Consider the following 12,053-nt stretch of genomic DNA (forward strand, 5'->3'; position numbering starts at 1 on the left):
GTCTATACGTACAGGAGCTCAGCTGAGGCCGAAATTCAGCACTGCTGAGTGGACAGCACCGCTACATAGAAAAAAATAGTTTAAACCACGATGTCAAACTCATTCCAAGGAGGGCTGAGTGTCTGCAGATTTTCATTCCTACCTTGTACTTGATTGATGAATTAAGGTCCTTAACTAGTAAGGAAATCTCCTCACCTGGTTGTCTAGGTCTTAATTGAAAGGACAAACCAAAAACCAGCAGACAGTAGGCCCTCCATGGAACGAGTTTGACACCCCTGGTTTAAACCATGACAGAGGTGGGGGCGTTTGTTTAATTTGGACGCTTTAATTTTCATATATCCCACTACATTTCAAACAAATAGAGAATGGCTCAATTAGCATTATTTAGAAACCCTCCTAAAGTTAGCTCTCCTAAATGCAACAAAAAGCTAACGTCTCATTCAGGGGAGCCAAGCCCCCCCCCCCCGGCACCCCCGTAATTCACACCTTGCTCCACAGGCTGTTCCATGTGCTGTAGTAGCCTATACTGTGTATGGTGCTGAGGAATATTCATTTAAGTTCTTCAACCCACTGCTGGTAACAAGATTTGGGTTCCAGTCAACAAACCAACCACAAAATTGAGCAGTTTAGCTTATCCACCCACCCCAGTCACTCTTGGCAGCTGCTAGATTGAGTGGGTACAGCTCAGAGAATGTAAAGCTTCTATCTACTCTCACTTCAAAACCTCACCATCTTCTTGCTCCCAGTCTGTCAGAGGTATAAATAAAGCACTGAGCTCCAGGATAAACCTTGGGTTTCACTCTGGACTCATGGAGAAAGAAGGGGTGAGGACAGAGAGAGGGGCAGGGATGAAGGGAGAGGAGAGAAAGTGTGAGAAGGAATTCGGGTAGAGGAGAACAGGGATGAGGGTAGAGGGGGAAGGGAACATCAAATTAGTATGCAAAGCTGTTTTTTTAAGGTTGCCCAACAATACTGTAAAAAAAAAAAATTCATCTCATTCAACCGAGTGTGGACAGCCCTATACCTTCCGAAGGTCATTGTAAAGATAACTGTAGATATGCCTATAATACACAACATGAACCCATTTGTTAAGATGGAATCTGTATGTACATATTACACAAAAGGACAAAAAAGTATTTAAAACAACTTCTGATCATCTTCCCTACTTCAGAGACTTATAAACCAGACATGTTCTCCCTGTCCATCAAGCAGTGTCTGCATAGATGGCCAAGTGTGGAAGAAGACTGTAAATTCTACTAGTACAATACTAACCAGTGTTGCGATTGGCTTAGTCCTTTATATTACAATGTAAGATCTTAAGTGTACAAAACATGAGCAACACCTTCCTAATATTGAGTTGCACCCTCCTAATATTGAGTTGCACCCTCCTTTGCCCTCAGAACAGCCTCAATACGTTGGGGCATGGACTCTACAAGGTGTCGAAAGCGTTCCACAGGGATGCTGGCCCATGTTGACTCCAATGCTTCCCACAAGTTGGCTGGATGTCCTTTGGGTGGTGGACCATTCTTGACACACACAGGAAACTGTTGAGCGTGAAAAACCCAACAGCGTTGCAGTTCTTGACACACTCAAACCAGGGCACCTGGCACCTACTACCATACTCCGTTCAAAGGCATTTAAACCTTTTGTCTTGCCCATTCACCCTCTTAGTTGCACACATACATACACAATCCATGTCTCAAGGCTTAAAAATCCTTCTTTAACCCCTCAATCTACACTGATTGAAGTGGATTTAACAGGTGACATCAATAATGGATCAAAGCTTTCACCTGAATTCCCTTGATCAGTCTGTCATGGAAAGAGCAGGTGTTCCTAATGTTTTGTACACTCAGTGTATATCGTATGGAATCCTTATTGGACGGAACTAAACAACGTGGTATACCATTCTTAATTGATGATTCAAGTCAATTCAGAAAATGCACTTGAGGCATTTGTGAATATATCCGATTTTTAATAGTTCTGTTTCAAATGATGTACACACAAACGTCAAAAACATCAGATTTCTCCTTCACCAGCTACTTTACAGCTTCTCATCACATACACACTAGTCAGTTTTCACCACACACAGACCAAGTAAATCCACTCATCTCCAAGTAGTGAAAGTGTGAGCATGCTCACTGTAGAGCTGTTCCAGAGGGTTCTGATTCAATGACTCAAAAGTTTAAATATCCAATTAATTTTCCAAAGAGACTAGGTAAAACAGAATGGTGAAGTTGAGTTGGTCAGATTTTCTTCATACAAAAGACTTCATGATGTGTGCTACCTCTACAGTTAGTTTCCTATACAGATAAAGTATAGAACATACAGGTGATTTGAAGCCTCTATGACAGGTGGCAGAGGTACTTGACCAACTAAGAGGGGAGGAGAATGCAACAACCTGGCTGGGAGCCCAAGCAGCCCTGATTAACAGAGCGCACACAGCAGAAACAACATCCAAACATCTGTGGCCCTCGCCCGCCTGCATGCCCAGAGTTAAAACTTCAATTACACTGCAAACAAACCTGGGAATACATAATGGAATTACTTTAAAGGGGCAAATAATTAGGGAAAGAAAAAGGTATTGTATGTAGTAGTGAGGCGTATATTGCTCAGTTTACACAGGCAGCCCAATTCTGATCTATTTGGCAATAATTGGTATTTTGACGAATCAGATCTTCCGCCAATAATTGGGCAAAATATCAGAATTGGGCTGCCTGTGTAAATGTAGCCTTAGATGTTGTTCCAACCCTTTCTAATAACAAATAGCACACAGGCACCCCAACACACAAATACATGCACATGGGAGAGAGAGACCGGCTCCAAGAGACAGCAGAGATTGAGTACAACAACAACAAACAAGCCCAATGAGCACATCAAGAGCAAACGACAAACTAAACACATATGTGACATGGTGTGTTCCAAAACATTTAGTGTCTCTTACTAGCTGGGACATCACATCCCTTTAAATTAAAAAGGAGGAAAGTGTTTGTGAGAGAGAAACAGTGAAGACATTGAGGGGGGGGGGGGGGCTGAGTGAAGTGACAGAACAGGAACACAGCAGGTGCTTCACAGCCCCAAGATATGGGGAAACAATGTGTCTGTACTGCCACATTTTAATTTGAAGCACCAAAAGGTATGCTGACAGAGATTTAACTGCTGATTACACACACTAAATATAGGTACTAATTTGCAGAGACGCGAGGTGAGATAATCGTGAAAAGAGAAGACATCAGGGGGGAGATATGGAGAAACAGTCACAAGGAACAAGAGTCCATCGCATCACAGTCTCCAACAGCACTGGATGAAAACCCCTACCAGGTGTGCCCCAGATTAGAGGCTCATGGGAGAAGGGTGGACTGAATCAGATCAGCAGAGGCTGGACTGGAGTTGGCCATCATGTAAGGGAGATCTGATAGGGTAGTGATCTCTCATTGAAGACCGACTAGACTTGGTGGGTTATGGGAAACACAACCCCAACCATGTTCAAGGTGAAGAAGACAAAGGCCATTCCCAACTATTGACGTGAGTGACAGGATTGGTCTAGAGACTTCAGACTTGAATCAGATAAGGACTTGTAGAGTGGAGGGTTAGTGCTTGACAGACAGAACAGATAGAAACCAGAGTCCCCAGGGAGGCACACAGACAGACAGACAGACAGACAGAGTTGGAGATTCTACAAGGAAAGGGTCTTTCAGAAGCCTGTATGTCAGGAGGAGAAGGGGGAGGAGAGGAGAGGGTCAGGAGGGTTGGGGTCCAGGAGCTCCCTCCAGTCAGGGCCAGTCTCCAGACCTCAGGTTGCACCCCCTACTTCAGCCCTGTCAGGGGTTCAGTTCTTCAGCACTGCCTCGTAGCACTGGAACACACACTGGGACACCTCTGGTGCTCTGCACTTCAGAGAGATCTGAGGAGAGAGAAGAGACAGAGTTAGTTACTACATGGTCTGGCTGGGCAAGGAGATGGTAGTCCTTCTGTTAGCAGGTGTTAGGTGTTGAGAGCACCTGGTCAATAAGAACATTAGTTCAGATGTTCAYCCAAAGCAAAACAGTTTCAAAAGCCAGCGTGACATGCTGGAGAACAAACGTCAGGTAGAAACTATTGTTTTAGAAAGACATGGACAAGCTAGGTAAGCAGTCAACAATATACAGTACATTTCTATTTACTAACTAAAATCAACAAAACAGCTCAGTGTCATTTCATCATCAACAACAAATATAAATCTCTCATGTGGAGTAGCTGTTGCCCTCGTCTTTATCTCAGGAGTCAAGTGCTATGAGAGATGAACTATAGTTCAGTGATCTCAAACAGAATCACACTTTTCCTGGTCATCATTTGACCGAACATCCTTGAGAGAGAGCGCCTTTTCAGGGATGAGGAAGCTGTATGTACGGGATGTAGGCTAATTCGCCAGGCCACTTTTTCATACATTCAAGAAAAACTCCTTTCGATATGCTCGTCTAATCAGTTAGTGCAATGCAAATGTAATGGCAGGACTTTAAGCACCGTCTGTTTAATAAGCATGGTAATTATTTCAGCAGCTTCACTGACTCATGACTGAAAAGAAGAGTGAATAGCTCCCAACCTCCTCTATTCCCACCATTTCAGTAGGCATTTTGTTACATTTTATTTGCAGGGGAGAATTTATTAGCATTATAAATGCTGCCTTTTATTCAATCTTATTAGCTTGGAGCGAAAAAAAWATATCTAATTCCTTCTCTCCTTCCCCCCTTCTGCTTGTGAAGTTGAGTCTGTTGCTGCAGGAACTAATATAGCTCTTAGAGGCAGTTTCCTTCATTAGAGCTCATGCACGAAAAGCTCAAATTCTGTGTGTAGCCGTGTTTGCAGCAGTACTACTGTAGCGTGATTGTGTGGCGATTTAGACAGTTCCGGCTGGCTCGTGCTTAGCAGTTCTAATAGCAATTGTCATAAACTGGCCAGAAGCATTTGAAGTCCCATTAGACAAAGGTTCACACCAGGTCCCTCTCTGACCCATGGGACAGGAGATCACACTGCTGTACCATGGTGACAGAGTGTCCCCCAGCACTGCATTGGTACATTCCACAGTGCTGCGCTAGACGAGTGGGAACACTACACAACTCCTCCCTCCAGGGCTGCCGCTGCTCTGTGTACTGCTGGCTCTTTACTAATGCATAATGGTGCTGGCATGATTAGTCAGAAACACACAACCTAGGCCAAGTTGGAGAAAACGCAGCCTAGCTAGCTGTCATTTGGATCAGCTTATTAAACCAGGTTGTAGAAAAGCTCTGATCAACTAGGTTACATGGTGTGTGGGCATTCTGCTTAAGGCTTTGTAAAATGCTGCTGAATAATCTGCCTGTGAGTCAATATGAGGGTGGCGTGTGGAGGAGAGAGCGAGAGAATAAAGGACAGAGGAGAAAAATAACTAGCTGTAGAGAACAGTGACTGGTAGAAACAGTGCAGGTGGGTGGTGGAAGTGTTTTAGGAGTATGGAAGAAGATGTAGGAAGACAAAGATGCTGAGATTTCTGCACCATATAAGGGTACCGGAGATTGAGCCATGAGTGGAGGAAGAAGGAGAYATGAAAGTTGAGTAAATAGAAGGTGTGTATGGTGGCACGGTCGTGGCGCTGGCTGTACCAGAGCACCATTCTCCCACAAACCCCTGCAATTAGCCACTCTRGGAGAGGGGGGAGTGAACCAGCCCTTGACATTGGTCACACTGTTGCCATGGGGACGGGAGGTGAGGGCCCAGTGCTCCACTTCAAAAGGTAGAGCTAAGAAGCAGAGCATCATGGGATAACTGGGACCAAATAGGTYGGGTGATGGAGGAGCATTGGGGTTAGCAATGTTACGTTAGAGTAGTCCCAGTTAGTATAGAAGGTTTGGTTGTTTAGCAACCAAACCGACCTGTGCTCAACTATGAGGCAAAASAGACACGGTTGGCTTAGATTGTTGACATGTAAACTACATTAGTTAGTGTCCAKTGTTTATTGAAAACAAATACATTTGCACAATGAGCACTTCTCTCAAATACATTATTACAGTTGTTGGTTAGCTAGCSAATTTTTGCCATATTAGCATAGACATGACATCAGTCAAGACACCTCAAAATGGTATCAAGAACAAGACAAAACTAGCTGAAACGAGCCACTTACGACTCCCCACATGGCAGCTTCTTGGCATTATTGTTAGCTATCTGTCCATCCAGAATCKCAACACGCAGACTTTTGCCCCACTGAATCACGCGCATCGCTTGTGACGTTGTCAGCTAGCCAATCTATAGAGTTAGGATGGCATAATTTCTTAACCGATGTCAGCTTTACTGCCTTTCTACAGAGAGCTGTGGAATCTTCCCACAGGCTGAGTACGATCCACAGTGTTCTTTTCTCATGCTAAAAATAACTGCTCAACACAAGCATGTGTCAGGTTGACTTTCACGTGTTGTACTGAGAGAGCATCAGATCCATGCAGCAGCACAGAGAGGTGAGAGTGCATGCTGCACACATGAAAAATGTTAGCATCTTCAGTGAGGATCCAGATCTTCTGATGGTTGTCATCTGTAGGYAGGAAGAGAGCCTTAAGGGGTAGTAGGAATAGGAGAAAGCAACAGAAAGAGGGCGTATCCTGACAGTTCAGGCTGAGAGATATAAATATGAAAAGAAATCAAAAATCAAAATCCTAGACAAATTAAMAACAGCACAAGTGGAGACAGAAAAACAAGGACAAAAACACATCAACTACAAAAATGACTACAGACATACTAACAGAACAAGACAAACAGTCCAGGGCTGATCAAACACCTCAGTTGAGTCATTTCACAGACTGAAAACCCTCATTTATCTCCTGAACGAAAATACCAATAGACCAACAAATACAGAGGCTTCAACCACTGACAGATGAGTCAAGCTGAATGCACAATGAACTGTGGAAGAATTCAATTTAAAATGCTAAATTTGAGAGAGATGGACTAAAACAGATTGACTGACCGAAATGGACTCATCTGGGCTGGGGAAAGAAGACAGTAAATGCCTGTATAATGAATAAAAACATGATCCTAAAGCACATTGACTAACGAGATGGGCTGAGGAGTCACGTCAAGGTCACTGTTCTGAAAAAGTCATGCACAATGTCCTGGGCTACTGCTAATAACCAAGTAAGCAGACAACAGTACACTGACACACAATGCGTCACAAATTAAACAATACACACACAGACACCCCCCCCCCAGGTGAAATATTCTTAGCCAGCAGGGTTGGTGGTGATGACTCAAACTCACCCATACGTACTCCATATCATCCATTCATCCCCACTCCATCCCTACACGCCAGATCATCCCTATCTCTATTCATCCCACACGCCAGATCATCCCTATCTCTATTCATCCCCACACGCCAGATCATCCCTATCTCTATTCATCCCCACTCCATCCCTACACGCCAGATCATCCCTATCTCTATTCACCCCCACTCCATCCCTACACTCCGCTCTGCTGTCAATGAAGTGATTCTTATCCACCCCCTTTCCTAGACGTCTCTCTCCTTTAATAAAAAGTTGTTCTCCGTCCCTCCCCTGTGCTCACCGTGTAGTTGGGGTTTCCAGCCTGCACCCTCAGTTCAGCCAGCACCCAGATGCCATTGGACAGTTTGATGGACATGTAAAGCATGTCCTGGCCCTCCACAGTGCGCTTGGCTATGGTGAAGATGTTACTGCCCTGCAGCTTGCTGCTGGCTGCATCTGTTTAGGGGGATAAGAGAATAACCCTCAAACACAATCTGTGTCACTTCTTAAACTTGAAATACACCGTTCACATTTTAAAACATATTGTCAGTGACTTCAGAAAGGTCAAACCCCTCGACTTTTTCCACATTTTGTTACTATACAGCCTTATTCTAAAATGTATTAAATATATATTTTTTGCAATCTACACAAAATACCCATAATGACAAAGAAAAAACAGGTTTAGAAATGTGTGCACATTTATTAAAAATAAAAACTGAAATACCTTATTTACATAAGTATTCAGACCCTTTGCTATGAGACTCGAAATTGAGCTTAAGGTGCATCTGTTTCCATTGATCATCCTTGAGATGTATCTACAACTTGGGAGTTCACCTGTGGTAAATTCAATTGACTGGACATTTTTTATTTMACCTTTATTTAACCAGGTAAGCCAGTTGAGAACAAGTTCTCATTTACAACTGCGACCTGGCCAAGATACAGCAAAGCAGTGCGACACAAACAACACAGAGTTACACATGGAAAAAACAAACGTACAGTCAATAACACAATAGAAAACTCTATATACAGTGTGTGCAAATGTAGTAAGATTAGGGAGGTAAGGCCATAAATATTCCATAGTGGCGAAATAATTACAATTTAGCAATTAAACACTGGAGTAATAGATGTGCAGAAGATGAATGTGCAAGTAGAAATACTGGGGTGCAAAGGAGAAAAAAAAAGAAAAAAAAATATGGGGATGAGGTAGTTGGGTGGGCTATTTACAGATGGGCTATGTACAGGTGCAATGATCGGTAAGCTGCTCTGACAGCTGATGCTTAAAGTTAGTGAGGGAGATACAAGACTCCAGCTTCAGTGATTTCTGCAATTCATTCCTGTCATTGGCAGCAGAAAACTGGAAGGAAAGGCAGCCAAGCAGGAGTTGCATTTAGTTTTACTTGCATTTAAGAGCAGTTGGAGGCCACTGAAGGAGTGTTGTATGGCATTGAAGCTGGTCTGGAGGTTAGTTAACACAGTGTCCAAAGAAGGGCCAGATGTATACAGAACGGTTTCGTCTGCATAGAGGTGGATCAGAGAATCACCAGCAGCAAAAACGACATCATTTATGTATACAGAGAAAAGAGTTGGCCTGGGAATTGAACCCTGTGGCACCCCCATAGAGACTGCCAGAGGTCCGGACAACAGGCCCTCCGATTTGACACACTGAACTCTGTGTGAGAAGTAGTTGGTGAACCAGGTTAGGCAGTCATTTGAGAAACCAGGCTGTTGAGTCTGCCGATAAGAATGCAGGGATTGACAGAGTCGAAAGCCTTGGCCCAGGTCGATGAAGACGGCTGCACAGTACTTTTATCGATGGCGGTTATGATATCGTTTAGGACCTTGAGCGTGACTGAGGTGCACCCATGACCAGCTTGGAAACCAGATTGCATAGCGGAGAAGGTACGGTGAGATTRGAAATAGTCGGTGATCTGTTTGTAAACTTGGCTTTCGAAGACCTTAGAAAGGCAGGATAGGATAGATATAGGTCTGTAACAGTTTGAGTCTAGAGTGTCTCCGATGACCACAGAAGCTTTCCCATCTTTAGGGATCTCAGACGATACGAAAGAGAGGTTGAACAGGCTAGTAATAGGGGTTGCAACAATTGCAGTGGATAATTTTTAGAAAAAGAGGGTCCAGATTGTCTAGCCCTGCTGATTTGTAGGGGTCCAGATTTTGCAGCTCTTTCAGAACATCAGCTATCTGAATTTGGGTGAAGGAGAAATGGGGGAGGCTTGGGCAAGTTGCTGTGGGGGGTGTAGAGCTGTTGACCGGGGTAGGGATAGCCAGGTGGAAAGCATGGCCAGCCGTAGAAAAATGCTTATTGAAATTCTCTATTATCGTAGATTTATCGGTGGTGACAGTGTTTCCTAGCCTCAGTGCAGAAGGCAGCTGGGATGAGGTGCTCTTATTCTCCATAGACTTTAGTGTCCKAGAACATTGGAGTTTGTGCTACAGGATGCAAATTTCTGTTTGAAAAAGCTAGCCTTTGCTTTCCTAACTGCCTGTGTATATTGGTTCCAAACTCCCTGAAAAGTTGCATATCGCCGGGGCCATTCGATGCTAATGCACAGGATGTTTTTGTGCTGGTCAAGGGCAGTCCGGTCTGGAGTGAACCAAGGGCTATATCTGTTTATAGTTCTACATTTTTTTGAATGGGGCATGCTAATTTAAGATGGTGAGGAAAGCACTTTTAAAGAATAACCAGGCATCCTCTAATGACGGAATGAGGTCAATATCCTTCCAAGATACCCGGGCCAGGTCGATTAGAAAGGCCTGCTCGCTGAAGTGTTTTAGGGAGCGTTTGACAGTGATGAGGGTTGGTGGTTTGACCGCAGACCCATTACGGACGCAGGCAATGATCGCTGAGATCCTGATTGAAGACAGTAGAGGTGTATTTAGGGGGCAGGTTGGTCAGGATGATATCTAAGAGGGTGTCCATGGTTACGGATTTAAGGTTGTACCTGGTAGGTTCCGTGATAATTTGTGTGAGATTGAGGGCATCTAGCTTAGATTGTAGGACTGCCGGGGTGTTAAGCATATCCCAGTTTAGGTCACCTAACATTACAAACTGAAGATAAAATGGGGGGCAATTAATTCACATATGGTGTCCAGGGCACAGCTGGGGGGGGTCTATAACAAGCGGCAATCGTGAGACATATTTCTGGAAAAGTGTATTTTTAAAAGTAGAAGCTCAAACTGTTTGGGAACAGACCTGGATAGCATGACAGAACTCTACAGGCTAACCACCCCCTTTGGCAGTTCTAACTTGGCAGAAAATGTTGTAGTTGGGGGATGAAAATTTCAGAATTTTTGGTGGCCTTCCTAAGCCAGGATTCAGACTGGACATCAGGGTTGGCAGAGTGTGCTAAAGCAGTGAATAAAACAAACTTAGGGAGGAGGCTTCTGATGTTAACATGCAAAGCTTTTACGGTTACAGAAGTCAACAAAAGATAGCGCCTGGGGAATAGGAGTGGAACTGGGGGACTACAGGGCCTGGGTTAACCTCTACATCACCAGAGGAACAGAGGAGGAGTAGGATAAGGGTACGGCTAAAGGCTTTAAGAACTGGTCATCTAGTGCGTTGGGGACAGAGAATAAAAGGAACAGATTTCTGGGCGTGGTAGAATAGATTCAAGACGTAATGTACAGAGAAGGGTATGGTAGGATGTGAGTACAGCAGAGGTAAACCTAGGCGTCGAGTGACGATGAGAGACGTTTCGTCTCTGAGGCGCCAGTTAAGCCAGGTGAGGTCTCCGCATGTGTGTGGGGTGGGACAAAAGAGCTATCTAAGGCATTTTGAGCTGGACTGAGAGTTCTACAGTGAAATACAACATTAAGAACTAGCCAAGACAGCAGTAGACAAGGCATATTGACAGAGAGAGGCATAAAGCAATCACAGGTGTTGATCAGGAGAGCTAAGACAACAACGGGTAAATGGCGATGAATGGGCGGGTCAGTTAGGTACATAGAGAACCGGAGTTTGAGGCTTGGGCCGACAGGTAAACATGAGGTACCGTGTTATTGAAACAMTCCAGGGGGCATCAGCTGTGTAGCCGAGTGATCATTGGGTCAAAAGAGAAGCAATAGTTTGTAAAGGAACACACCCATCAATAAAAAAAAAAGGTCCCACAGTTGACTGTACATGTCAGAGCAAAAACCAAGCCCTGAGGTCGAAGGAATTGTCCGTAGAGCTCCGAGACAGGATTGTGTCGWGGCACAGATCTGGGGAAGGGTAACAAAKKYTTTCTGCAGCACTGAAGTTCCCCAAGAACACAGTGGCATCCACCATTCTTAAATGGAAGAAGATTGGAACCACCAACACTTTTCAGAGAGCTGGCCGCCCGGCCAAACTGAGCAACAATCGGGGGAGAAGGGCCTTGGTCAGGGAGGTGACCAAGAACCTGATGATCACTCTGACAGAGCTCTAGAGTTCTTCTGTGGAGACGGGAGAACCTTCCAGAAATCAACCATCTCTGCAGCACTCCACCAATCAGTCATTTATGGTAGAGTGGCCAGACGAAGCCACTCCTCAGTAAAAGGCACGACAGCCTGCTTGGAGTTTGCCAAAAGGCACCTAAAGACTCTCAGACCATGAGAAACAAGATCTCTGGTCTGATGAAACCAAGATTGAACTCTTTGGCTGAATGCCAAGCGTCACAATCTGGAAGACACTGGCATCATCCCTACAGTGAAGCACAGTGGTGGCAGCATCATGCTGTGGGGATGTTTTACAGTGACTGGAAAACTAGTCAGGATCGAGGAAAAGATGAACAGAGCAAAGTACAGAGAGATACTTGA

General features: G+C 44.4%; 1 protein-coding gene across 4 annotated transcripts in view; it reads right to left on the reverse strand.

Annotated features, from left to right (window-relative positions):
* Positions 1-1,951: 1,951 nt before the first annotated feature.
* The window catches only part of ap1b1 (adaptor related protein complex 1 subunit beta 1), a 46,432-nt gene continuing 36,330 nt past the window's right edge, over positions 1,952-12,053 (reverse strand). For all 4 annotated transcript variants that reach the window (XM_023978394.2, XM_023978395.2, XM_023978393.2 and 1 more), the window contains 2 exons: positions 7,558-7,712; positions 1,952-3,901 (listed from right to left, as the gene is read on the reverse strand). In XM_023978394.2, coding sequence (XP_023834162.1) covers positions 3,827-3,901; positions 7,558-7,712 — 230 coding nt within the window. In that variant the 3' untranslated portion in view covers positions 1,952-3,826. The remainder of the gene's footprint in view (positions 3,902-7,557; positions 7,713-12,053) is intronic.

This window comes from Salvelinus sp. IW2-2015, linkage group LG33 (assembly GCF_002910315.2).
Source record: "Salvelinus sp. IW2-2015 linkage group LG33, ASM291031v2, whole genome shotgun sequence".
Classification (NCBI taxonomy): Eukaryota; Metazoa; Chordata; class Actinopteri; order Salmoniformes; family Salmonidae; genus Salvelinus; species Salvelinus sp. IW2-2015.